This window comes from Hetaerina americana, unplaced genomic scaffold (assembly GCF_022747635.1).
Source record: "Hetaerina americana unplaced genomic scaffold, ioHetAmer1.1.p SCAF_55, whole genome shotgun sequence".
In the NCBI taxonomy this organism is placed as follows: Eukaryota; Metazoa; Arthropoda; class Insecta; order Odonata; family Calopterygidae; genus Hetaerina; species Hetaerina americana.
The window spans coordinates 1,591,892-1,619,815 of record NW_027287150.1 but is presented as its reverse complement, the minus strand read 5'-3'; the positions used below and the strand labels follow the sequence as shown (position 1 = coordinate 1,619,815).

Sequence of the window (27,924 nt, the reverse complement as noted above, 5' to 3'; positions counted from 1 at the left end):
GCGCGCGAGACACTGAAGTACTTACAGCGCAGTTACGACAGAGATATTAAAAAACGATGGAGGATGGCTTGCATCAATATTGTTCAGTGAATTGGTGGAAAAATTAAAACTTACAATTGATATTGATATTCTGATTTTTTTATATTCGATTTCACAATGTATTTTTAGTACCTGTTCGTTTGGGGAGGGTCCGTGTCGAGAGATTTTTACAGGGGTATTTGCCTTAATCCGATTTCGGTGAGCGCATGATGGGGGGATTGCGATGGTGCTCCTTATTAATAGAAATTAAACAGTGATGAAACGTGGCCGATATGGATACATCTGCCGGTCTTGGTGAACTTGAAACGCGTCCAATTCCGAAACGAAGTCTAATTCGCGTCATTGGCGCTGCCTGACTTGGATTCAAACTCGTATAACCAAACGCTCGAGTAGAAATAAGACAACGCATCCCTTGTTGGCTTATTGAGAAATAGGTTGGTTTGACTGCAGTTATGAGGTTAATTTTCAAATTCATCAGCTTCTTTTCGATTTTTCTAGCAAGTGGAGAAGCTCGTACATTTCGCATTTCCTTAACATGAAACTTGGGAAATTAAAAAAATAGATATTTTGCTCCCTAGAAAGGAGAACTTCCTCCTAAGGAGCCCTGACGATTATGAGAAAGTCCACCGTCTCATCCGGGGCCTTTTATTTGCCCCTGAAGGTCGATACCCCTTGTATCCGAATGAAAATTCCAAATCCCTTTTGGAAATTCAGTTGTGCCCTGTGATATTTTTAATCTCAAAGTTACCTCTTCGGAAAGAGTCGAGTAAGCACTAGAATGATAGGCGATCAGAAGTCCCTTACTTCATTCCATAATTACTCTCGTCAAAAAGAAAAATAACCTTGCAGCTCTAAAAAGTTGGTTCACAGTTGAAAACTGGCGAGCCGTTGGCGATTAATTCGAACGACGATGTAAAATTCAAAATAAGTCTATTTCAGTCTTAATTCTTTCAGTCGGTATTTAGGGTGTTCTGTTTTTGGGTATCTAAATTGGTCCATATTTTTTCTCTAATGAAACACTTTGATTCTTTGGGATCGCACGGAGATTGTATTTACCTTAAAGCCCTTGCTAATGATACTATTGTCACTCTACGACCATCTAGTGTCTAAAAACATACGATAAAATCAACATGTGCTCTCGTATTTATAGTTTTTTTTTTCGTAGTTTTGAAATTAAATTTAAAATACTTCGCCTTTCCACATAAAAAACTTTTATTTACGACCTAGGTTTCGTTATGGTCTGATGATGTTATACCATATCAGGTCCTGATGATGTTATACCATAACGAAACCTAGGTAGTAAATAAAAGTTTTTTTTGTGGAAAGGCGAAGTATTTTAAATTTAATTTCAATATGAAGATTTTCCACCAAGTGACGCCAGAAACTGTTTCATTTCGTAGTTTGGTAAATTTAGTCCTTTTTAAGCACTCTCCATTATAGTTTTTTATTATTAGTAGTTAATTCGTCATGTGTGTAGCTACCTTCTCTCAAACCCTTCCCTTTTTTTCCTTTGATATTCCTCCATCGTCCCGAGTTTCCGTTTTGCCTCTCGGATAATTTTTATTAATACATCACGGTTCGTCCGATTAATCAGTATTAGTCTAAGTGGATGTCTGGCACTTTTATCCTTTAATTTCTTTCTTATTTCTTCTTGTTTGGTGGTAATTTTACGGTCTTGAAACTCCATACGTCTCCGTCTTGTTTCATCCATGTTAACCTTGTGCTGCATAACTTTTTTCTTTTTTTGTCTGGATTAATATTACCTGTGAGACTTCTTTATTTCCAATTTATCTCACATGGTAAGATGCATTTTAAAAAGTTTTATTTCAATGAAAGTAAACGACTTACAGGAGAGCAGGTTTCGCCATACTGTGGCATCTTTGGGACCAGTCCCGATGATACCTCGGTGTGGTGAAACTAGGCTGCAAAAAATATCTATTCCGTGGAAACGCCTAGTCTAATTAATGACTTCCCTGTCATTATAATGGTATTCCTAATGATCGGCCTCAACTCTAACTCCAATTTTTATTTTCAATTTCATAATCCGTCTTTTCATTTTCATTAACTACCTGTTGATATCATTACTATGCTTACTCGCACATAGCTGGCTCATCTTTAACTTTCGATTATTCTTTGCCTAGTATTTCGACTCTCTGCTATAACTGCGATATTATATGTGTGTTTATTATCTCGGCAGTACCTAACATTGATTTTTTCCCAATTTCCAGTTATTATCTTTTCTGTTTTGCAAAATAAAGAGCTTGCTCAAAACGTTTTCAAATGGCTCTTTTGAGTTCAGCACACGTATCTCATGCGTGTAGTATGAGAACAGTTCAGTGGCGCAGATAATGCCAAACAAAATCGAAACCCAATGCCAACATTTCCTTGGTGGATCTTATTCTATTTCTGTGCAGATATTTAGGATTCGCATCCCTAGTTCCGTCGGTGTCATTTGCCACAGGAGGCACGCGGAGATTATCCTGGAGGGAAATCTCACATCTGGAGAGCGGTATATCTCTGCGGGGGGACTCCCGAGGGTGCGTTGCTCGGGGGAGTAATCTCACTCGGGTGCGTCTCAACGTCACCATTAACAGACGAAGAATCCCTCCAGTTATCACTAATGCGTCCAATACAGTGTTAAGTATCATCCTCAATCATCAGTATTTCAATCCTAAGATTGGTTCACTGCAGCCCTCCATTCTTACCCATTCATTTTTAATTCCTTCACCCTCTAATTGGTTCCTTCTTAATTTGACCTATGTACTTGTCTCTTGGCCTTCTTCGTGGGATCTACCCTTCTATTATGTTTCTAACTAATCCATTGTGCCTCAAGGTGTGTCCAATCCATCTATTTTTTCTTTGCCGTGGAGCTCTCCACATGGTCCTTTCCTCTTCTGCTCTCCTATGTGTATACTTCATCGTTCCTTACTTTGTTTGCCCATTTAATCTTCAGCATTTTCCTCTAGATCCATGGTTCAAAGGCTTGCATTCTTCGCTGGTCCACTTTTCCAATTTTCCAAGTCTCGGAACAAGAGAGTGCCATGCTCCACACGAAAGTCTTGACGTATTGATTCCTTGTTTCTAGCCTTAGGTCCTTTGAACATAGCATGTTGCCTCTTCTCAATGACCGCCTTCTTACCTTGGGCTATTCTTTGCTTGATGTCGGTCGAGCTTCTTCCATCCGAATTTATACTGCTGCCCAAGTAGATGAAGGATTTAACTTGCTCTAGTTTCACCCCTCCTATTGTGATATCTGCATTCAGATTTTCACTTCCACGTACAAGGATTTTCGTTCTTTTCTTGTTTGATGCTCATATTATATTCCAGAAGTACTTTTAGTCCATAGTATTCAGGCTTGCTTGCAGGTCCTCTCGCGCATCTGCTACTGCTGCGATGTCGTCTGCGAACCGCTGCGTGTTAATTTCTTCGCCACTCACGTTGACTCCTTTGATGCCCAATTCTTGTGCTTCCTTTATTGCATCTTCCAGATATACGTTGTATATTGCTGGCGAGAGGTTGCATCCTTGTCGAACTCCTTTTTTTATTTTTGCTTCCCTTTTCCTTCCGATTTTCATTTGCATGGTTGTTACCTGATATTTGTAGCGGTGACATTATTCTTCTGTCGAATGTAATGTATGAATCTATGATATGTGTCTATTTACAGTACCTCGATGAATATGACCAAAGTTGCCACTCCGTTAGGATCATCGGGGGAAAGTCAGGAAAAGCTCGAAATCTATCAAAAATTCGAGAAGAAAAAGGAATGAGGATGGGTACTAGACTCGGGAATATGACTTTGGAATCGGGACTTCCCGGTATGAAAGATGCTCGCGTTAGTGGTGCGATCAGTTTTTGTTAATAGGTGAAATGATTATGATTTGGAATGCATGGGCTGGTGACCTTACATCCCCCGCCACACGCCCATGTTGCGGCTGGCGCGGTTTAATGTAGATGTTTGTTTGCCGTGGGCCATCGCGGCAAGCAAACATCTACAGCAGCGTGGGGCAGCCCCAGGCAAAAACGAATCTGTTGGAGAACCGACTTTGGATGTATCAGCGGCACGAAAAGACACAAGGGATGTTCGAAAAATATTCATATTCAATCTCCAAGCACTCGGGAAAAACCGGGAAACCGGTTCGATCTAACGTTTGTCGAGAAAATCGGAAAAAAAAATCGGGAATTGGAATGGCGGAAATGAATGAATTCTACCCTGGTGGCGATGTCGATACGTGCAAAGACACGAGAAAAAACCGCGAGTGGCCTTCAATCGTGTGCTTTGTTCCTATTTCTCAGCCGCCTTAATGTAGATTCAGCCGGTGCACAATTACAGATACAAGGTTTGTATAAAAAGTATCGGTAACGAGTTTTCCCTGACGTGTGCGTGAAGTGCCGAATTCAGACCATCGGTTAAGTGTGTGCATGATCGCAGATCGTATTATTGGCATTCATAAGATGACAGTGCAACCCATTATGATTAATGAAAATTTGGCGATGCGAAAGATCTTTGCTAAACTCGCGTCTAGAAGATCTTGACGGATGACCAAGAACAGAGTCGAGAATGTCTGCTTGCGAAGATCCTTCGAAAAACGTCATCCCGATGATTCTCCAACCCCATTACAGTTCCTACTTGGCACCAGCAGACTATTTCCTACTCCCAAAAGTGTAATACTCTTTCGAAGGACACCACAATAGGATACGAAGTGCCATCAAGGAAGCTTGCAGCCGTACCATAAAGGAGCTTCCGGAATCTGCTTACCAGGGAGCCTTCGAGTCGTGGAAAAGCCGCTGGCAAAAGTGTGCCGACGCTCTCAAGGGATGTACTCTGAAGAATTTTGAGGCATTTTAGCAATATCTGAAATTAATCTATTTTTTCGAAAATTTTCCCGATATAATTTATGCAAGCCATGTTTATAGCTTTTCAGCAAATTTCACCTAAAAGGTCTGGCGTACAATTGTTAACTATCGTCAAATTCCAGGTGCGTCGCTATTGTTTTGCCATTGTGATCATGGACATCGGGATGGAACTACTGTGTGAGTCACTCAATTAATTGTAGATGTCCTTAACCTCTCAAAAACAATAGGAAACTATTTTATTTTTACTAACTTACTTTGGACCACTCCTCTAACAGGGGCGAAGAGGCATCGGGATAAAAAGAGATACGAGATTATCGTGCCATGAACAAGACTCATTCTTTGTGTAGTTTGAAATCAAGATGTGCAAGTGAAAACCAAAAGCATTTATTAATCTTCCCTTTTGTTGGACACCATCGCACAGTATGTTAAACATTGTCTAACGTGTGCTGCGGCGTAGAAAACCAAATTTTCAACTTGTTATTTACGTTATTTCTGTCAATGTCTGAGACCTAGTGGGCTGTGTTAATAGTTGGATAAAATGTTGAACAAGTAATTGCCAGATAAACCTAATTAAAGATTGAAATGAAATAAGTAACATTGTAATTCCACACACACTTTATTCAGGACACGACCTAGGTTGCGACGTTGGACGTCATCATTAGGTGACAAGAGCAACTGTTAGAATCTGATGATGACGTCCAACGCCTCAGTCTAGGTCGTATCCTTAATAAAGTGCGTGTGGAATGACAGTGATCCTTGTTTCATTTCAATGCGTTTTGTAAATTCCATAAAGTTACGCCGTTGACAACGAATTCATTCAAATACCTAAATAATTTCAGTGAAAAGTTATACGTATGTATAACTCGTGAGGTATCTGCATAGACATAATATATAGATCATACGCCCGGAAAAAATTAAATCTTGTAATATGTCAGATAAACTAAATGTGATTGCGTATTGGCGTTGGTTCGCTTTGAACGTAGCCTTTCGTCTACCAATGTCAAAATGGCACTTCGATAGTACCCGTTTTTACATCACATTATGGACTAGGTAACGCTTCTAATAGTATTGATTTCCCAGTTTTTGTATTTTCATTACCTGTTGCATTGGGGGAAGCCTTCTTTCCCCGACTTTATTAAATGTTAGCAATAGCTCAAACAAGTTTAGATATAAAAATATTCTAGGTCAAGCGATATGCAATTTTAGACCTTCAATGTTTAAATGGTACAGTCTTCAGGCGGCCGTAACGCCTGTGAAACTTCCTCCGTTTTCAATAGTACCATCTGATGAAATCTTGAAGAAAATACCCGGAAAGATTATCTTGAAAAAAAATACTGATAAATCACTGTACTGTAGTCTTCACAATATTTTCCGAATGTATGCGTGTTCCATCGTATTCCATAAATTCAATGTGATGCTCAATTCCATTGTTTGACTAGTTTTTTTCAAATTGAATCGTATGTATATTTGTGTACGATCCTCGTATGTCCTAAAGATTTTTACGCAAGGTTGTTTTCAATCGAGGCTCCTTGTCAACTTTCAACGTCGTAATGGTGGGATATGCAGAAAAGACGCTAAGTCGCCACCGGCATATGGAAGGAGGGCGCTGATCCACGTTTCGATTCCGACGCAGCTGCACCACGAGGGTTTTTTTCCACCATCCAAAACCCTCGAACTCTTCAGAAGAAGTTCAAATATTTATGCGCTGAATCGTTTTTTGCGAAATTCAATCGATATTCCTCATCTAACGCCGTTGGATCGCTATTACTGTGAGAATGGACATCATTCTAAGAGGGTAGGCTGGAAATTAATGCACACATGCTTGTAGACCACAAACAAAATGACCTTCAGAAGCACTCTTGGTGGCATGTGGAAGTAACACTCACCTTCAACACGCATGCGCAGGTTTGAGGTCGTTATATTCATCCAGTGTATTTTGAGAAGCGGTAGTTTGGATATGTCAACGCGAGTTAAGCGGCGTGCTGTTATCGAATTTTTAATTGCAGAAAAAGTGACTCCAACTGAGATTAATCGTCGTGGAAAGGCTGTTTATGGTGACGATGCCGTTGATATGTTTACTGTAAATCGATTGGTAATAAAATGTCGCGTTTGCGAGCCTGGAAATGACATAATTGCTGATGAAACTTCTCTTTACTTTGTTTTGGGATGCTCATCGAGTTTATGTGACCGAATTTCTGGAACAAGGGGCAACGGTATATCATTCTCAGTATATACATACTCGAAAACACCTCCGACGTCGAGTTTGTTGTGTTAAATGTAGCCTGGCGCCAATAATCTTGCAACATGGCAACGCTCGTCCACACACCTCACGCGCAACTGGAGAGGCTGTGCGAAACCTGAAATTTGAACGAATTCGAACCATACTCCCCTTGCGATTTTTATTTCTTTCCTGAACTCAATAGACACCTCTAGGGTAATCATTACACCTCGGGCGATGAGGTCAAGTCCTGAATTCGAGAAAAGTCGGAAGAGTTTTTCATTGACGGAATGAAAAAACTTTTTACACTTTGGGAGAAATGTGTTCGCCTTAATTGGTGACCATGATGAAAAGTAAATATATGATTTTGAAACTTAAGAATTGTACTTTAGTGTACTTTTTGTTTGATCTTGCTATTTGTTTTTGTTCGCGCTCTACAAGCATGTATGCATTACTTTTCAGTGTTCCCTCGTAGTCCGAGTGTGCGTTCTCATGGGATATAAAAAATCCTTAGTGAAATGTTAAAAAGGATAACTATTCACAGGTTATTCCTTCGCTTATCGTGCTATAATCTCTATGGTTTTCGAAGGCGAGTTGTGAAATGCGTGAAGAAAATGCTCGGGGCCATCGTTAAGAAGCCGCCGGTGAATAATTAGCAAGTCGCCCTTATCCCCCCGCACAGAAAATACCATGGCTCAGAATTGCAGAGGTTCCTTGATGAAAGTTTTATCGACCGCGGACGGCATTGTACACACTCCCCGCCTCGTCCTACAACGCAGCCACAACGAAACAATACACCCTTTGGGGGTGCGGCATTAAGGATTGCAAACGGGCGACGGGCGCGGTGTTATCAAAAAAATGTCGTGTGGCGTTTCGGGATGATGTTGCTTTAACGAGAGACGTCGGAAAGCGCAAAATGTAGGGACAATGTGGGCGGAGGATGTAGGGGTCGAAGGGCCCCCGCGGAGGCGTGGGTGGAAGGGCGGGGGGGGGGGGGGATGCTGAATGAGGGAAAGATGCGGATCCGTCTTGAGATGCAAGGGGGGGGATGTGGAGAGGAGAGTGGGTGGGGGGGAGGAGGGAGGGGCGAGCCGAGGCGGGGAAAGGGACGCCTTCCCTCCTCAACCGCCGTTTCGTATCCTCGGGAGACTTTAAAAAAATAAAATAAATAAATAAATAAACAAATCCGGTGCTCCCGAGCGAAATCCCTCGCGGTCGATATCGTGAGTGATTCCGCGGGGAAATGAATGAGATCTTTTCCTTTTTTATTTCTGTGTGTGTTCGTGCAGTCTCTATCGGAAGGTATGCTCCGCCGCCGCTAAGCGTCGTTAATGTCCGCGAAAGTCGAGGATTTCAGAGCCTTATATTAAAATAACAACAATAATAATAAGAAATCTCGAGCGATGTTTTCCCCCCGGAGAGATCTCTCGTGAAAATGGGATTCCGACGAAAGGCTGACGACGGTGAAAAGTGAACTCTTCTAAACGGTGCAAATGCATGACTTCGACTGTTTGAATTTCAAATGAAAATATTGACAGCACGTAATAATCACCTCAATTTTTAGAGTAAGGCTCAAGCCTTACTCTAGAAATGGATCAGGGTAGTGAGTTGGTAGGTATGTAGTAGATAGGTAATTTAATCAAAGGAAGATATAGTATTGTACCTTCTTTGCGGCAGAAAAGGGAAATTTAAGGTAATCGCTGGTGGTTTCTGTTGATCAAATTAAGAACACAATGTATTTTTCCACTGGTCTTGAGCAGTGAAAAGATGCATAGTGAGCAGTTACATTAGATACAAAAGGATACATTGAAGATTGAAATATATATAGATACGGTTGCAGAACGATACATTGAAGAACAGTGGAAAAATGCATTGCGTTCTTCATTTAATGAACATGAACTTCCACAAAGCTGAGCCAAAAACAATTGAACACTTTTTTGTTGATATTTTTCAATGGCATCATTCAATTAATTAGTTCTTCTGTGTGACAAATGTAACCTAGTTTTAATTTCAGAATTATAGACATCGCTAGAAAATTCAAATTACTCGTTGTCAACGTGAAATCTTTTAAGATATGGTGGATGGAATAAGGGCTTGGAATGATTTTACCGGGAGCAAAGAAAGATATAGTATTGTACCTTCTTTGCGGCAGAAAAGGGAAATAGTCTAGTTTTGTAAGGGCAAATCAGATGTTCAATTTTGGCCTAGCTATAACCCCTTCGGACGCCCTAGATATAGGAAAACTTATCCTTTCATAAATTCCCTTGGGAGGCTCCCGAGGGGGACATTTGCCTGGCTTCTTCTCTGGCTAAGGCAATCGATACGTGAGATGCATTTCATGCAACGCTATAATATTCGGAATCTGTGATACGTACTTTGGAATTTGCACCTTCGCCATATTTCAGGAATTAGGGTTTTGATTTTGAAAATCGCACTGAGTGCGGGGTTGGATCTCAGAGATTTTTGGCGAGATCTTTTCAACTTTTATTTAAATTGTGCTACATTTGACACCTTTTATCATGAGATTGATCAACAAACATTAAAAGACATAGTGAATAACGCACAAATCGCACCCGTACACATAAGCCTCGCGGACCATTTTGTTGGTCCCCTCCAGAGATTTCGGCGCGCAGAGGTTTACAATAACTGACGTCCTGCCGCTTCCACAGCTTGGAGAGCACTGAGACTAGTTTCGAGGCAAAGCTTAGCGTCCCCCCCCCCACCTTCTCCAATTGATTTGATTCCATTCCGACCAATAGGAGCAGCGCGGGAAATTCAATTGCATTACTTTTGGAACGCACCCTGTATACTATATTACATTAAAAGAAACTGTAAGGCATGAGGAAAAAGATAAGTTTTCTGTAGCATTATGTTACACCTCGACATAGTCCTTTGGCACATACGGAAACGAAGGAAATGTAAAAACTGTGAAATGTAACGTAGAATTTTAGGCTCGGAAACTTGCTCATTGTAAAGAGAAGATGAACGCAGCGTGGAGGCTTTTGAAATTTTGTCATGCATAAGAGTAGAGGAGATAAAATAAATTTACGGAAATGGATTCAAAAGCGAAAAAGTTCTAAGCATCGAAGGCGAAGATAGGCATTTGTCGGGATAAATTAAAATTACGCAGAAAAAGTGGATTGAGGAGAAATACGTAATAAGGCTTTGAGATTCTGAAGACTGATGAAGGGGAGAATGATGGGCAAGAGAAGTGGAGGGAATCTTGATGCGTTTGAATTTTTATAGCCTGAAGACATATAGAATAAATCTGGAGCTGAATGATGATTTTTAACTATGCCTATGGTTTTTATTGGAACTGTGCTCAGAAAATCTGAATTCCTTCCAAGTTTACGACAATATGGTTTCCGGGGCCCATCAAAATGTTCCTTTGGGTAGTGGACTAGCGCTGATAAAGAAGCATAAGAAAATATAATACATGTCATGGGTCATTTTTCGAGTTTCTGGCTCGTGAAGTCAAAAAAAAGGCGTAATTGTATTTTAGTGTTTTCACCAATATGCAGATTTTGGGAAAATTCAGTAATTCGGAATAGTTACTTGAAAATACGTGGTGATTCGGGTATATTTATTAGATCGTTCAAAATTACATTCTTGATCTGATGGTCATATTATTCCTTTCCTGCTTGAGTTGATCATTGGAAATTAAACGTTATGTGGCCATTCTGATCAGTACATACTCCTTCATGGTAGCGCTCGTAAAGGGCGACTGGAATTCACCCGATGCAGCAGCACTGGTGCGTTGGGGCTCGTGGTTTCCATTCAGGAAACCACCCTAGGCGAAATGTTGATGTCAATTCGGGATTTTTCAGTCTGGAAAAAGAAAAGTGAGCGAGTTGATAAAATCAGACCATCTTAGCGGGAATCATATTGCAAGAAAGTGTTGCCTTGTCTGCGTCAGCCGTCAGATTTTGATAATGATTGGTCACTCCCCAAGTATAGTTAACATACAATATTTTTGAACGGCGTTGAAATACAAGCATTACTTTTAGTGAGCGATAACTATCAATGGGAGATGTAAAAAAAAAGCGCTGATTTGAATCCATCTGTAAAATTTAGTACTCGTGTGATGAAAAACAAAAGGAATTGACCGTAACCTGCGTAATTCGTGCTTTCGTGTGAGAAACACGAAATCTATAGGAATGAGTAACGAAGTGTTTTCTCAATCATGGACATCATGGCCGAAAACCGGAAAAAAGATGTTTATTCAGGAAGGGGCGCTGCGGTTGCGTGATGGTTTTATTGCTTCGTTGGCGTCGCATAAGACATTTCTGCAATGGTAAAGTAATTGCACACCATTGGGGAATATTCGTAATTCATAATTGTGTAAGATTTTTAATTTATACCTTCTCAGTTCGAGAATCGATACTTAGTGATATTATTTTTCTTTCCAATGCTTATAAATTCTAAAAGGGTAGTCTATATTGTACCCTCATTTACTACCGATTTCTCCTCAAATCTGAAAGTGCGCAGGCTAGAAGAAAAGGAAAACAAATCCTTCGCGTTCTGAATTCCAGAAGTTTACTGAAGACCGCAATGGAAGGAACCTTGGGTAGGAAGAATCGCGGAGGTAGGCCAAGGATTAATTACGACAAAAAATACTAGGAGGAACAGTGAAAACTGGAAGCCATTGCAAATATGTACCCAATGAGCTTTAAAGGGATGAAATGAATGAAGAGCATAGGCGGTGGAGAGGTTAGCTTAAGAGGACTCCGGCGAGCCAGTCCAGGGATTTATGACCTATTTTGATTGTTTGGAAGGATATGCCATTCGGTCACAGGTTTTGGAGAAGCCTCTCATCGTTAAGGAGCGGATCCACATTAAGTCCACCTTACTTCTGAGGGTTGTCGCCGCCCTGGGATGGAATGAACTGCAAAAACGAGCCACTTAGTATACTAATTTCCCAAATTTAGTTGCAATTTCGTGTAGTCCGTTATTAATTTTATATAGTGCAGGATAACTTTCAATGTGTTTCATGAAATTGCATTTTTTCTTTTTATTTAAATTCAAGTGATTTATTATATACCTTGTTAAATTTAATTATTAAATTTTGCTGCCTTTGAGGTTACTTAGCTAATTTACGTACGTATACTCGCACGTTAATTACGTGTGCGTATTACGTGTACGTATAACTTGTACGTTACTCGTATATTATGAAGTTCTTGGTCATGAAGTGCGGTAAGAGTTGCTTGAATCGACGGAATTAGGTAAATGCTTGCCATTAGAAACTTGTTTAATCGGTAAAACTGTTGAACTCGAAGGAAAAAAAACGATGTCAATCTATGTTTTTTAACATATCAGAATATTTTAGATTTGTTTAATTGCAGAGTGAAACATTGGACTCTGTTTAAAAAAAAAGGCTTCGTCGTAAATGGCGTTGCGCTTGACGGTTTTTTCTTATTAGTATTAAGCTTTGATTAGGTTTAACGGCAAGTATTGGAGTAATTTTCGATGTGACTGGTTCACAGGTGCAAGCTGTTTAAATATCCACGAGGAATCGCATTGAAGTCGTGTACGAGCAAGTATTTAGAGCATAATCTATTTTCCCCTCTTGAAATGATATTCAACAACTAGTCAGAAATGAATGATTGTTTATAACAAAAGAGAGCGGAACGGTAGCTACGTGACGGTGGCACATAAATATAAGTTGGAGCTGGGATAAAGACTCGACGGGAATTTTAATCCCCTATTAGGAGGGAGATCCTTGGCTTTATGTGCGTACAAAAGATAAGTACCGTTAAAAATGAGACCTTCAAAGTCTTCGTGTACGAATTCCTTCGAGTCGTGTCTTGCGGAAGGATGCCGCAAGATAAGTCGCGTACGGGTCGGCTCGCCAGTTTTCTCAGAAAAAAAATGTCGTACGGAGAGATTAATCAATTAATCATACCTCATTCGCTATACTTACGATTGGTCTATTCCTGATTTCAAAATAAGTTTCAACTATTTTATATAGTTATTTCTTGGGGAATTGTCGTGAAATTTAGATTAATGATAGGCCATTGAGGTTTTTGTGAAAGTTTAGGGTTATTTCTTCGGACTAATTCCTAGAAATTAGCTGTATCATGTATATAGATGACATTTTTACGTATTTAGACTGCAGAAGATTAAATGATCGTATTGTATTCTGACGTAACCCCCTCCCCCTATATAGTCGTATGTATGTAGTCGTGGGGGGGGGGACGAATGTTTGCCGTATTGACACACCCAAATAACGACCCCTTTATTATTATTATAATTTAAGGAATTATTTTGGAGCCCACTAACCTTTGGCCACGCCCTCTCACCCCCCCCCCCCGCCGCGAAAACCCGGCCTACTTCCACCAAGTACGTAAGGATCGGAAACCCTTGTGATTTTGTTTTGTTGGGAACTCTTCTCTTCACCGCGGCCCGCTCGTGTTTCCTCCGAATTCCTTCCACGCCCCGATCCCGTGCTCACTCGTAATGTTACCGCATACGGCACTCGATGTGTATATATATATATATATATATATATATATATATATATATATATATATATATATATATATATATATGTATGTATGTATATATATATATGTATGTATTTTTTCTCTCCGCCTCCGCGAAAGCGAAGCTCCCCTTTTGTCGCACTCTTGTGGTTTCTCCCTTCGGCCGTCACCTACTTCCAAAGCACCCCATACCCCCAAGAGAGATAGCGGCCTCGTTGCGTCCGTCCTCTGGGGAAGCGATCCCTCCCGGCCCGCCCGCCCGTCGAAGCCGCCACCACGTTGTTCGGTCGCAGGGATTTGACGTCCCCCCTGCTTTCGCGACCTCTGCCTAGACCCACAGCGTCCATCGTTGCTGTGGTCGGGGCGAAGTACGCGATCTATCCAATGAACACACGAACTGAGGCCATTAAAAGCTTAGTTTTGCAAAATTTAGTCTACATCCATCTTGTCCCCTTCAAAGTAAGTACTCTCCAGTCGTCGCTATGCACTTATTCCATCTTATTTTCCACTGTTTGAAGCACCCCCCTTGGAAGTCCTCGGCAGTTAGGCTTTTTAAGTTTCTCGTCGTTTCTTGCTTTATTGTGTCCACATCTTCCCAGTGATGTCCCCTCATCATCGCATTATCACCTTATACGCACAGCTCGACGATCCGCCAAGCATAGACGGCTCATTGGGTCTCGGGCAACTAGCGCCGCCAGCGTCCTAACGCGCTCTAGCGCGCCAACTATAGTCCGCGTCATGGCCACCATATTGCACCAGTTCGCGTATTTATTGCATAGACTACGCACAGGAACTCTCGATTATCCTTGATAATGGATGCACGATGTAGTACGGATAATTGAAAAACACCAATAATGGAAAACGCTGAAAAAATGATCGTGATATAAACAAATATATTCGGAGGCTTTTCTTTTTCATTCCTCTTTCTTTTCATTTGAGATTAATACACGTTTTTTTACCAAGGTTAAGTACTTTTTTCCTGCCATTTACAAAAGCGTTGATTTGTAGACACAGAAGAACACAGAACTATCTTAAACTGAATAGCAGGGCGTGTTTTCTTAAAGCTAAGCTAAACCAATCTCGTAGCCATGGAAAAAAAATAAATAAATGCCGGAGCACAAATTTCAAAATAGGGTCGTTGATACGGATTATAATATTCGTTACATAATACCAATAAATTGATCCAGTGCAGGAAGTAGTTCATGACCTAGTTGTTGCATAGTAACCTATGTTGTTCGCCTTGAAGGAGGATGAGGGATTATCAATGATAATGAATGCGAGGGAAACGATAATGGATAAGTGTATTATCCGTACGTATACAAAAGTGTAGAAAGTACGTATACAAAAGTGTAGAATGCAGTAGTGTAGAAATCGTACATATACAAACATAATTACATTGCAACATTAAATTTTACTGATAACCTTTTATTTTTACGAAATTAAACTTTAAATAAAATCCAGGTATTTCAAACTTGTATTTTGTAAAAAAAAAGGATATCGAAGTTTTGAAGCAGTAAATGATCCTTACGACTGTAATTTTATTAACATTTCGAGGCGCTGGGAAGAGAGTAGTGCGGATAATCCGCTAATCGGATAATCCGCAAAATGAATAATCCGCACTAGGGATAATCCGCTCGCTGATAATAAATATTTTGTTGTATATCGGATACGCGTTTTTAAATTATTAAAAATGGTTATGCGCACGCGCACTTAGCCACCAAAGTGGTTCTATCCTCGGGTCGAATCGCACCAGATAATATTCTGTGAATTTCACGAAGGCAGTTCTGGTAACTACGCCTTCCGCGCCCGTAATGTTTCCTTGGAAAAACATGTAGCATAGGTTATTATGGACGAAAATTATATCGACAGTATGAATAACGTTACTTTATTATGTAGAATGCCTTTAATTATGAATATAAACATTTATTTCGTTTTCGTTAATGAATATGTTCGCCCTCTCACCTTACCGCGTGAAATTATTTCGATTTTACTCGTCGTGGAAGTGGCATAATCTCCAACAGGTTATGACACTGCCTCTAATCTAACGTTTGACAAAAATGTACAAGTTTCTCATTATAAAGTTGAGACTATCTGTTGGTCATTAGCTGTCAAAGAACCATTGTGAATATTTATTGCACCTCTAATCAAATACGCTCAATAATTATGCGTGTGTTTCTCATTTTAAAGTTGGACTATCTGTTGATTTATTTCCCGTCAAAAGACCATTGCGAATTGTTATCATTGAACTGAGCGAGAGAGACAAAGCAATCGATGACATTGAATTAACAACTGTACAGTCGTTTGTATTCCAAGAAATATGACATAGGATTGTGCCAGTAAAATTTTTTACTGGTATTTTATCGCCCAAGCGATAGGAATATAAAAGAGAAACAAAATGTTTAGCCCCTTATTTATTCCAGTGCTGCTTTTTGTTATTTTCTTGTTTTGTATTTTATTGCCATCCATAACTAACCAACACCTTTCGACTATCGGAATGGGACCCATCAAATTATGCGGACATGAGCAATTCGATAAGGTTCACGTCGTACAAACGACTTTCTCCAACAGGTTATGCCACTACCTACGGATTGTATATAATTCATAATATATTATATTCTATAAAATAATTATATACAATATATATATATGTATGTGTATACACATATAATGTTTAACCGTCTGCTGTAGTACGGTTATACTCTTGTACATACTTGCTTCAATCTTAAACTGCTTTTTCGTGGCTATGTAATTGCCCTATTCCCCCCTACGACTCTCTTACTCTGTTCCTAAAACCCCTTTCTTTTTTTCCCTCTCCTCATTCGCCCAGCATTCTCCTTTCTAACAGAATATCTTTCACTTCCCTCTGACCGTCTCCCCATAAACTAACTCCGCCCACTTTGGTTTAGTGTTTCTAATTTCTCCCGCCAACATCTTTTCCCCTGCTATGTGTTCGTTCTCCTTTTTCCCTTTCCCTATTAGCGCAGTTCCTCCCTTCATCTTAATGTCAAAATACGTGTATCATACGCCTTCGATCTGCACTTATCATCTTTCCTCTTACGACTTAGATTTCTGAGCCGCACACTGCCAATGAAATGATGTTTCCTCAATGGGTGTATCGTATGCCTCTTCGCTGTTCCTGGATCTCATGTCGGTGCCATCCCTACAGAGTAGGCATGGAAATTTCCAGATTTGTTTCACTAATGTGTTGAAATTTGCCATAAACTGTAAAAACCTTTTTTATTTTGATCACGGCGAATATCCACACTGTACAGCAGTCAAACGTTTTACGCCAGGGGGCGTGACCGCGTCAAACTTTTCACCTGTGAAATTTCCCCCGATGTTGTTCTTATTGTTGTCTGCGCGAGTTGCAATTCACTCGGTGGGAAACCGTGGAGATACATACGTGTAGTATACCCGTGGCTCCAATTCCATTGCCAAGGCGTACCCAACTCAGCAGTGTCAGAAACTCCGCCGTCCCGTGCAATATATAAGAAGAGTATGTGCTCATCGCTCGCCTCTTCATTAAACAGTAGTCGACGAAACCCCACGACGACCGAGCATCACCTGGAGTGTCGGGGCAACTCACGGAGCGTCACGATAAACTTGTCTCTCGCCTCTGCCTTGCACACTTTCTCGTTCGTGCTATTTCCTCCAGCGGCAATAGTTGGGGTGGCACGTGGTATAAACGAGAGCGGTCGATGCATTAGAATTGGAGTTGGATCGTAGTAGTAGTAGTTTTGAGGGGAGGCGACCGACAGCTGAGGTCATTTGCGCCATAGGGGATGGATAGGAAAGGATGAAGGGTGGAGAGAAACCCGGCGTCGGCATTAGCCTACTCTTAACGAAAGGCGCCAAGGGGTCCGCAGCTTAACGTCCCATCCGACGGACGGCGTACTCACTCAAAGTGCCCTCCACAAAGCACCTCAAGCAGGGATCGAGATACCTCTGAAAAATATTCAACACCGCCGGGATATGAACCCGGGCCCTCTGGGTGGGAAGCCAGTACGCTAGCCCCCGCACCATCTCGATCCCCAGTTGGATCGTTCGTATGTTGGAGTTGAGACCGTGGATGATAGACAAGTTTGTAAAAATTGTTGGAGACCGACTAGTACAGTGAATTTTCAAAGAAATGAAAACAAAGTATAGCTGATTGAAAGGAATAGAGGTGAATGGCCCTGACGAAGATTCTCCAGCTTAGAAGAATAAAAATATTTTATGAGGACCTAGGACAGGAATGGTGACCGTTTTGGCGATTTAATTGCCAACGTTTTCGGCAATGTATTTATGTATAATTCACAATTGTAGTATAAGCTCCATCATATATGATGTACAAAGAATTAAGGCAATCAATACTACGTATAAGCCCAAGCCCCAATCCAATATGTATAATAGCCAGTCTTTTGTTCTCTCTTTCACAGCGTTTACTGAATTGTAATGTTCTCAAATCTTTTCTTATTTCATTAAAAATTAGAGGTACAGTAACCTCCAATTTTTCTCCTCCTGGATTTTTATGTTTTTTTGTTATATACTTAATATTGTCCATTAATGGTAATTCCTTTTTATTTAAATAACGTATTTTATATTTGTTTTATAAATAGTTTTCCATTATGATGGCATATCTATGCAGCCTGGCTACTGGCAGAATTCCTAATTCTTGAAAGATATTTCTTCCATCCAGAATATTTGTAGTTGTTTATCTAGCCTCAGGCATTTTTTCTTTAGGATTTTTTGCTGTTTATTTTTTAGTATATTAATTTTTGTAGAACCGGTGAATCCCCATATCTTAATATTCTTTCAACCAGTGCAAAATACACTATTTTGATGGCACTCAAACTTACAAAATTAGTAATTTAATATCTATGTATGTACGCAATTAATAATAATAGTAGTAACTAGTGATTAATGTTTGTGCGCAATTAGAGTATACTGTTGACTCGCGTGCCGAACGATCACCGTGGAATTGGCCGTGGCAACCTCCTACCACGCGTGCCAAAGCCGATCTTGGAGAAGTGGTAGATTAATTTCTGGACGGACTCGAGTTGGTAATTGATGGGTAATATGCACTTCAATGGAAGGATTGAAAGGATAATAAATGGTGATGTTGTGGGTCCTAGGGAAGAGGATAAAAGTAAATTATGATGGGGAGTAGAACGAGTAGTAGTAGTAGTATTTAGGGGAGGCGACCGACAGTTGAGGTCATTTGCGCCATTAGGAATGGAGAGAAACCCGGCGTCGACATTAGCCTACCCTTAACGAAAGACGCCAAAGTGTCCGCTTGCTTAACGTCCCATCCGACGGACGCCATTTGGATGGGAGAGTATTTATATGTTTATGTAATGGTCAGAAATGTATCCATATGGATACAACTTAACTAAAGCAAGGTAACCTTTGGCTATTTACGGTGGGTTTCCGTTTACTCAAAGCTCGGGAGAACTCTCTTGAGGCCGGAGGGTGGACCAAATGAACCGATGATCGCCTGTCCACGTGCTTATTTATTTTATTTATTTATTTATTTATATATTTACCCTGCAAGCCACCGCCAGGGTGTGTGGCAGGGGTTGAATACACATCAGAATAATTTTACCCGAACATGACCCTACCGCAGTCGGACAATGTTAAAATGACGCCCTATCGTTCGTCGAAAAAATGGCATCTTAAATCTATCTGTTCTACACTTAATCTCTCTAATTTTACTAACATGATCTCTCCTACCTTAGTGCAATGGGGGTAATAATACATTTTGAGCATCACTGCTAAAGAGACATCCTTCCAATTCATGCAAGAGCTTCAATCTGTAATTTAACCGTCGCTCCGTTGAGTGATTCCCAGCCCTTGCTAGTTTCTGCGCGGGTGGACGAGGAGATGCGGAAGCTAGGCTGATATAACGGACGCAGAGGTGATTTGGATCCGCAGAAAGTCATCACGTGCTTGAATTGCCATCCTATGGCGATTAATATCTTGGAAATGGGGAATAAAGCGGATGTAGTTTCACGCTTGGGAGGCGAGGGAAAGGGGTGAATCAGGTTTTGTGAGGGCTATTCGGATGGTAGGAAACATGAGGAAGTGGAGAAGGAGAGGGGAAGAAGAGAACTTGTGTTTTTTATTTTAAATTGGCTTACCCTTGTATTACTCTTATTGCCCTTAGGAGCCCGGCATACAACTAAGCCATCCGAAAGACCTGTTGTGTTGTCCAATAGAATGCTAGATGAACAAATAATTCCATTCTTGGGGCAACATTGAATCTTTTTTTAAATATCTTGTCCTGCCCAGGACAGACTCGAAGTATTCAACTGACGGAGGCGATATAAACCCTTCCTAAGAGGAAAATAGGTGCATTTTTTATGTTTACCATCTAAAACTGAACCATTATACTCTTAGCCGAACGCCTAGTGCGTCGGGAACACCGAAATGGAATGTGTAGTCTAGATTAAATACCTAGGCGCTACCCTCACTCACGACCTCTCCTGGGCGAGACACATACGGGGAAGATGTGGACAAGCTGACAAAAATATTAGGATTAATTGGAAAAATACTGGGTAAATGTGATGAAAAGGTAAATGAGAAATATTAACTTTCGCAGGTTAGGCCTCATTTACAATATGCTGCAAGTATACATATGAGATCCTCGCGAAGTTAGATTGATTGCCGAATAGGATCGCCTGCAGCGTGGAGGAAATAGATTTGTAAAACGTTTTTATGATAACTTAGCAGCGTATTCAAAATATTTGAGCAGCTAGGCTGGGAATCACTCACGGAGCGAAGGTTAAATTTCAGATTTGAAGCTCTTGCATGAATTGGAAGGAGGTCTCTTTAGTAGTGATGTTGAAAATAAATTATCAACCCCATCGTTCTGCAGTAAGAGAGATCACATCAATAAAAATTAGAGAGATTAAGTTTATAACAGATGGATTAAAGGTGTCATTTTTTCCACGAGCGGTAAGGGATTAGAACAACATTGTCCAATCGCGGTAGGATCATTTTCGGGTAAAATTATTCTGGTGTGTATTCAACCCCTGCCACACACCCTAGCGGTGGCTTGCAAGGTAAAATATCTATCTAGAATAATAATAAAGGTAGATGTATATCTATCAATTATTATTCCTAAAAATCAAGGAGTCATTAGTAAGGGTGGAGGTTTATTTATTTGAGCCATGCATCTTTCTGATAGATGAAGTTTTCTCGGGTCTTCCACCGGGTCAGGGGTTCCATGTTGGCCGACGTTTCGATGCCCGACTCGTGCATGGTCTTAAGGGATGAATACACACCAGGGATGAAGACGATGCACGAGTCGGGCATCGAAACGTCGGCCAATATGGAACCCCTGACCCGGTGGAAGACCCGAGAAAACTTCATCAAGCAGATACGCCGGGAAAGCACCAAATCTTACTTCATCTTTCTGATATGTTGCATTCACAAAATCCCTTCATAGCTTCGCGCCCGAACAATTGACGAATTCGACTGTCCCTTAGTCCTATGGCCTTCTCTTCTTACGAGTCTAAATATAGTGTCATAGACTGTCTCGTTTCATTTTCAATATCCCTCGAATAACACATCGCACTAATAATGCCATTGCACCACATAAGATAGGTGTACCTGAAGTCATTGAGGGCATTGAAGCCTGAAGTCATTGAGGGCATAGTACACATAATGAAGATGATAAGACGGCAGTGCGACACCCTGTGCAGGGGCAATGATTTCGAACGCGTGACCTTCCATTGGTCCATTGGGAAAGCACCGCCTGAAGACTCCCCGAGTGAGATGAGGCCCGGAGTGTTCTGTTCTCCGTCGACCCAAGTCATCTGACCGAGCCAGATTTCCCCATTCTCAGATGGATTTCAAATCGGTCGTTTCGGCATGGCCCTCTTCCATTCGGAAAAATCGGAGGGAAGGGGTCACGATCACGCGCTTGAGGATAGGGTACTCTGCCCTCACGCACTCGTACCTCTTCCCGAAGGGAAAAGGGCGGCCTTGTTGCAATTAATGCGACTTGCCCCTGACGGTGAAACATATCCTGACACAATGCAGTAAATATCAAAGGGCCAGAGAAAGGTTGAAAATAAGGGGAGATTTAAGCAATATTTTAGGGGATGAACCCAACATTTTAAATAGAGTTTTTACATTTTTAAGGGAAACTGGCCTGATGAGACAACTTTAGTTGAGGTCTCTTAATTTTTAATGCTTTTTTAAAAAAAAAATATATATATATATATATATGTATTTATTTATTTATAAACGTATATATTTATTAAAACTTAATTAAAGTTTTAAACGTTTTGACAGTGGTACAAAATGACCAAAGCTGTCGATGCACCCTAAAAACCCCCAATTCTACTACTACTTTCTAAAACCGTATCTATCGCTTTATCTCGAATTTTCATTTAAGAATTCCATATTGGCCAACTCTCTGTCGTGTCGGAACGGCATCAAGCTTTTCTCTATCCTTTCCCACATTATCCTCCATGCTTCTCTAAAAAAAAGAAGATGCATAAAAACTCCAGTGGGCGGTCACAACATGCCCCTAGGGCAAAGACGGAGAGTCATTCTCCTCTGGGAAGGGGAGCAACAGGGGCAGAAGCCGTCTTGGTTGCCCTCGCGGGCCAAATCCGGATCATCTGCAAGGGTGGGGTCTGGAGTAGATCGTATATTGGCATTTGCTTTCTTTCCATACTCAAAGAGGGGGCAGGGAAGGAAGAACCCCCCATGGGGGACCCTGTTGGCGGAGGGTTAACGTGGGTGGGAAGAAAGGGAGGTTATCACCCTTCCCTTGGTATGTCCCCCGGTTGAGTTTGGTCGATTCATTGTGAACACAAACATAAATATTTGGTTGTTTATTTACGAGGGTCGGCTGAAAACCAAATCACACATACTTGTAGACCACAAACGAAATGACCTTTAGAAGCACTCTCAACACACTTGCGCAGGTTTGAGGTCGTTACATTAATCCACTGTATTTTGAGAAGTGGAAGTATGGAGACGTGTTCTAGTGCCAAGTCAACTGTGCGAGTTATACAGCGTGCTGTAATCGAATTTTTAACCGCTGAAAAAGTTACTCCCACTGAGATTCATCGTCGTTTAAAGGCTGTTCATGGTGACAACGATGCTGTTGATAGGTCTACTGTAAATCGATGGGTAGTAAAATTTCGTGGTTGCGAGCCTGTTAAAGCAATAATTGTTGATGAAACACGCAGCGGACGTCCGATCAGAGCCACAGACGATAAACATCACAAACTCGTCGAAGATTTGATTCCAAATGACTGGCGAATGACTCAAAAGCGTATCGCAAACCATATTGAAATATCCAAGGAAGAAGTTTGCCACGTTAAAGGCAGCCTGGTGCCAGTAATCTTGCAACATGACAACGCTCGTCCCCACACACCTCGCGCGCATCTGGAGAGGCTCTGCGAAGCCTGAAATTTGAACCGATTCCCCACCCTCCTTATTCCCCCGATCCTCGTATGCAATGCTTCATATCATCATCAACCTGTATACATATTAAGAAAAAAACAAGTTTTTAGAAGCGACCCTTGACGTAACCTTTTCTCATGTAATGCAGTTTTTTTTAAATTTAAGGTTCATGCTAACGAATTAATTCCATTTTTAGTAATTCAATCGCTCATTGTTTCCTTCGTGTTAACTATCGTAATGTAAACAGCAGCGCGTATTGAGTATATGTGCATGTATTTCGGCATTCATGAGTAAAGCAGTGAATTGCTCTCGTGGCCAGATCAACAGGGTCTCAAGGCATTCGAGAATAGCCAATTGCTTGCTCATTAAAGCGATTGCTGCAGCTTCCGTGTTCCATCGGCATTAACTCTTTCCCTGGCGTGTCGTTCGCGTGGCGCTATGTGACTTTCGGCGCCAGAGGGAAACGAAATAATTGTTTCAATCGGTGAATTTAGGACGTAGTGCTAGGGTAGGCTGAAAACTAAACACATTCTTGTAGACCACTAACAAAATTACCTTCAGAAGCACTCCTGGTGGCATTTGGAAGTAACATTCACCCTTAACACGCATGCGCAGGCTTGAGGTCTTTGCATTTTTCCAGTGTATTTTGCGAAGTGGTAGTTTGGATATGTCAACGCGAGTTAAAAAGCGTGCTGTTATCGAATTTTTAACTGCTGAAGAATTGGCTCCTACTGAGATTCATCGTCGTTTGAAGGCTGTTCATGGTGACGATGCTGTTGGTAGTTCCAGTGTCAAACTGTTTAAATCGCGTTGACATAAATCACTAGACAAACTGTCTAACTCGCTTTGACATATGAAGCACTAGAACACGTCTCCATACTTCCGCTTCTCAAAATACACTGGATGAATGTAATGACCTCAAACCTACGCATGTGTGTTGAGGGGTAATGTTACTTCCACAGGCTACCAAAACCACTAGGAGTGCTTCTGAGTGCCATTTTATCTGTTGTTTACAAGCATCAGTGCATTAGTTTTCAGCCTACCCACGTACGTAAGGTCCACAACTAATTCCAATGATTTTCTGAAAACATTAGCCAACAAAAACTATATTTTTGGGGCATCAATGCTAGTTTAAGCCTCGCGGGTAGCCCATATGAATCCAGATTTCCGGCGTATGCTGCAGTATATAGTATAGTCCAAACGAATCTCAAATGTATCGGTTAGTTTTCGGTGACATTTTTTTCACCTAGGCATTAATCAAAGAGTTGATGCTGTCGTTAACGGGAGATTGGTGTGCTGGTGTTGGATAGGTTTCGTCTTAATGCCAGGGCTTGCCGTGGGTGGTCCTCACGTAGGAATTCACCGAAAAATTCAAATTGTTCGCGCTGTGGTTGTCGTGTTATTCTGTCATTTTCAAGTTATTCCGTTGCTGCCTCGTATATAAATCAGCTGTTTTCCTCGAGTGCTCGGTGATTGTGCCTTTGTCTCATTTCGCAATCTTTGAAATATCTTTTAAGTGCTTGTGGAAATATTTCCCGACGGTACGCTCCGAAGTAATCAGAACGTGTGGTTATCTCTCGAGGAATTCATTTCTTTCGGAGATGACTCTTTAGTACATTATCTCTTAGTGAATGGACTCGATCTTGTAGGTTATCTCTGAAATGGTCCAGTTGTAAAAGGCAACCCCCGGGACAGTTGGCCACTGGCGGATGTACGCTTTTAGCGTCCTCATTCGAGGGGCAATGTAAGGGCGCTTCCTACGCATTTGACCATTTTTAGTGGGGTAGACCTTCTTTCCACACCCCCCCCCTAGTCCTGCGTGCGTTTGTTTGTTTTCCGACATTACTTTCTTTGTAATGGATGCAATGTGGCCCGTAATATTTTAAATTTATGGTCGCTTTAGCTGTTGAAGTTTTTATTTGATATATGACAAATGCCTGAAATTTTTAATTCTATTACACATCATAACGCAATATGCGTGCAAGTTACGTTATATCTTTTAGACTTGGATGAAAGAATGTTAACTTTAAAATCAATTCCTTGATTTCCTAATGTAATGTTTTGTTTTATTTTTTTTCTAAGTGGTTTCTCTTCTCTCTCATCTCAACAGGCATCAACCAGTGTGAGATGGACAGTGATTTTCTAAACAAGCGGTGATTGGTGGTCTGGCTACGGCTGTGAAACAACTGTAGGCAAAATGCTTATCAAGGAGTACCGCATTCCACTGCCTTTGACGGTGGAAGAATACCGAATAGCACAGCTGTATATGATTGCTGTAAGTTTTGGTGGAAAATCAGAAATGTGCAATAAGTTGTAATTCTAAATAGTGGTATAAAGTTGATTAAATAATAATTTCATTTGTATTGTTTAACACTGCTGCATTTCATTGATACTGTTGTCATTCTTAATGGCATCTTTTAAAGTTCAGTCCCTTAAATAATGCTTTTTTGTGTTGAACTTTGGCAAAAACATGTTCACCATGTCGATCGATCCACAGAAAAAAAGTCGAGAGGAGAGCAAAGGTGCTGGCAGTGGTGTAGAGATTCTAGTCAATGAGCCGTATGACGATGGACCAGGCGGGAGTGGTCAGTACACCCACAAAGTGTACCATGTGGGCAGTCACTTGCCAGGTAAGGTTTCAATTGCCAATGCATTTAACAACTTGAAAATTAATAATAGAAAGTATTTTTTATTCTTTAATATTTACTCTAGAGGAATAACTTTTGCAAAGGTTTCCTAATTATCTCTGAAATGTTATTTGGGGATTGCATCTCTATGGGAATAAGATTTGCTTAAATATATTTGGTAACTAATGTTACGAAGCTGAAAAATATTATGCAGTCGGAAAATTAAAATTGTCATATTTCTAGTATGTTCCATCTTCTATCAATCAATATGATACATATAAATATTCATTGTTTAATCTATGCAAGTAATATATATATATATATATTATATACACATACATATATATATATATATATATATATATATATATATATATATATATATATATATATATATATTTATATATATATATATATATATACATACATATATATATATATTTCAGAAATGTATTAACATTTAACTGAAAAATTGTGAAAACGGTATTTACTGTAGGATTCTTCTCTGAAAAAAAAAATTTCTTGTATTTTTGATGCACTGAACTCAGATACGCAGCTTGGTGAACCACATTGCAAGAGTAGAACTCTCCCATGGCTGAGGGTCAATTAAATTTTGAGTTTCATCGCTGAATGGTGCTATTTCATCAACGTTTTCTTCATTCATTTCATTATCATTTTCGTCATGTGTAGATTTTATTCTAGTCATCATACTATGACAAAAGCATGGGTAATCATAACAAATGGCATGGACAGATTCACGATAAAACCAAAGAATTTCAATCCTTATTGGTATCAAAATTGTAAAAAAAATGAAAATTTTCTTATTCTCTCTACTTCCCTGCTGTCAACTTATCAAATTTATTTATTATTAGAATGATATTCTCAAAATCTTAATTACTATCAATAATATACTAGAAAATTTATCTTCCTTTCATGGTTTTATAGGAATGTGATTTTAATGTAATATTTTGTTCCGTTTTGTAATTAAAAAACAGCATTAATTGATCTTTTTTTTTGCCTTTCGGCATAGATTTAATTCTTCCTTAATTTCTGTCCAGGTTGGTTCAAAAGTCTCCTGCCCAAATCAGCTCTCACGGTTGAAGAGGAAGCTTGGAATGCGTACCCTTATACCAAAACCCGATACACCTGTCCTTTTGTTGAAAAATTTTCCTTGGAGATAGAGACTTACTACTTTGGAGATAATGGCCATCAGGAAAATGTATTTAAACTTTCTGGTGGAGATCTTCGAAACAGAATTGTTGGTAGGTTTCAAGTTTTGTGTTCATTACAATAAATATTCTTTTAAATTAATTGCATGCCTGCTAGGAGTAAAGAGCACACCTTGCTCTCCACCCTGGATTAGGTACAACTATTTTCCTTGCTTTAACTTTACAGATCTCATTGATGTTGTGAAAGACCAGTTATATGGTGCTGACTATGTTAAAGAAGAGGATCCTAAATTGTACATTTCTCAGAAAACAAATCGTGGTCCATTAGTGGAAACATGGCTTGACGATTATTGGAATGATGTTAAGGTCAGTGTGAATATGTACAATAAGTATTTGGATGATGTTTTCTGGTTCGCATTAGAGCCTATGAGGCAAAAATATGCAAAGAATAACGGAATAATTGATTGGTTTGGTGGTCTAGATAAAAATGAAGAAACGTAGTAGTTTTTGTAGATGAATGAAATGTGTTTGCATACACAATTTATTCGCATTACATATTTTAATTTTTATGCAAAATATTTGCTGTAGTAATGCTAATAACACATTTCTATGTAATTCGTTTTGTACATTGAAACATTTGGACTTAGTAATGGATTTAATGTTGTCACGCAGTGTGAAATCTTCCACTTCTTTACTTACGCAGAAGGCACTGTTTCTGCCCTTTTGCCTTATAAATAAAGTGGCAAATGGGTTCTCTTTTTACTAATTAATTAGGGGTTTTCCTTATGTTTTCAACTAGTGTGCTTATTAATTTTAGCAAATTAACATATTTTTACAGGGTAAAAAGCAGCCTACTCTAAATGGAAAATCTCTAATGTGTGCATACAAATTATGTAAAGTCGAGTTCAGGTATTGGGGAATGCAGAGTAAAATTGAGAAATTCATTCATGACATTGGTGAGTTGCATTTTCAGTCTTCAGCGAAATACTTTTATAAATTTAATATTCTTACATGCCCTTAAATATATTTATTTCCATCAAGAAAAAACAGTGAGATTTAATCTCTTCAGTCTTCAATGGCTTTGAAGTTGTTCAGATGTTTTTATATGAAAATAATAAGGTTGTAGAAAC

General features: G+C 40.0%; 1 protein-coding gene across 1 annotated transcript in view; it reads left to right on the top strand.

The window, feature by feature from the left end:
• The window catches only part of rdgB (retinal degeneration B), a 321,056-nt gene that overhangs the window by 247,788 nt on the left and 45,344 nt on the right, over nucleotides 1-27,924 (top strand). The window contains exons 5-9 of the mRNA XM_071593315.1: nucleotides 25,109-25,273; nucleotides 25,496-25,628; nucleotides 26,684-26,887; nucleotides 27,021-27,160; nucleotides 27,633-27,750. Of these exons, the coding sequence (XP_071449416.1) occupies nucleotides 25,196-25,273; nucleotides 25,496-25,628; nucleotides 26,684-26,887; nucleotides 27,021-27,160; nucleotides 27,633-27,750 (673 nt within the window). The 5' untranslated portion in view covers nucleotides 25,109-25,195. The remainder of the gene's footprint in view (nucleotides 1-25,108; nucleotides 25,274-25,495; nucleotides 25,629-26,683; nucleotides 26,888-27,020; nucleotides 27,161-27,632; nucleotides 27,751-27,924) is intronic.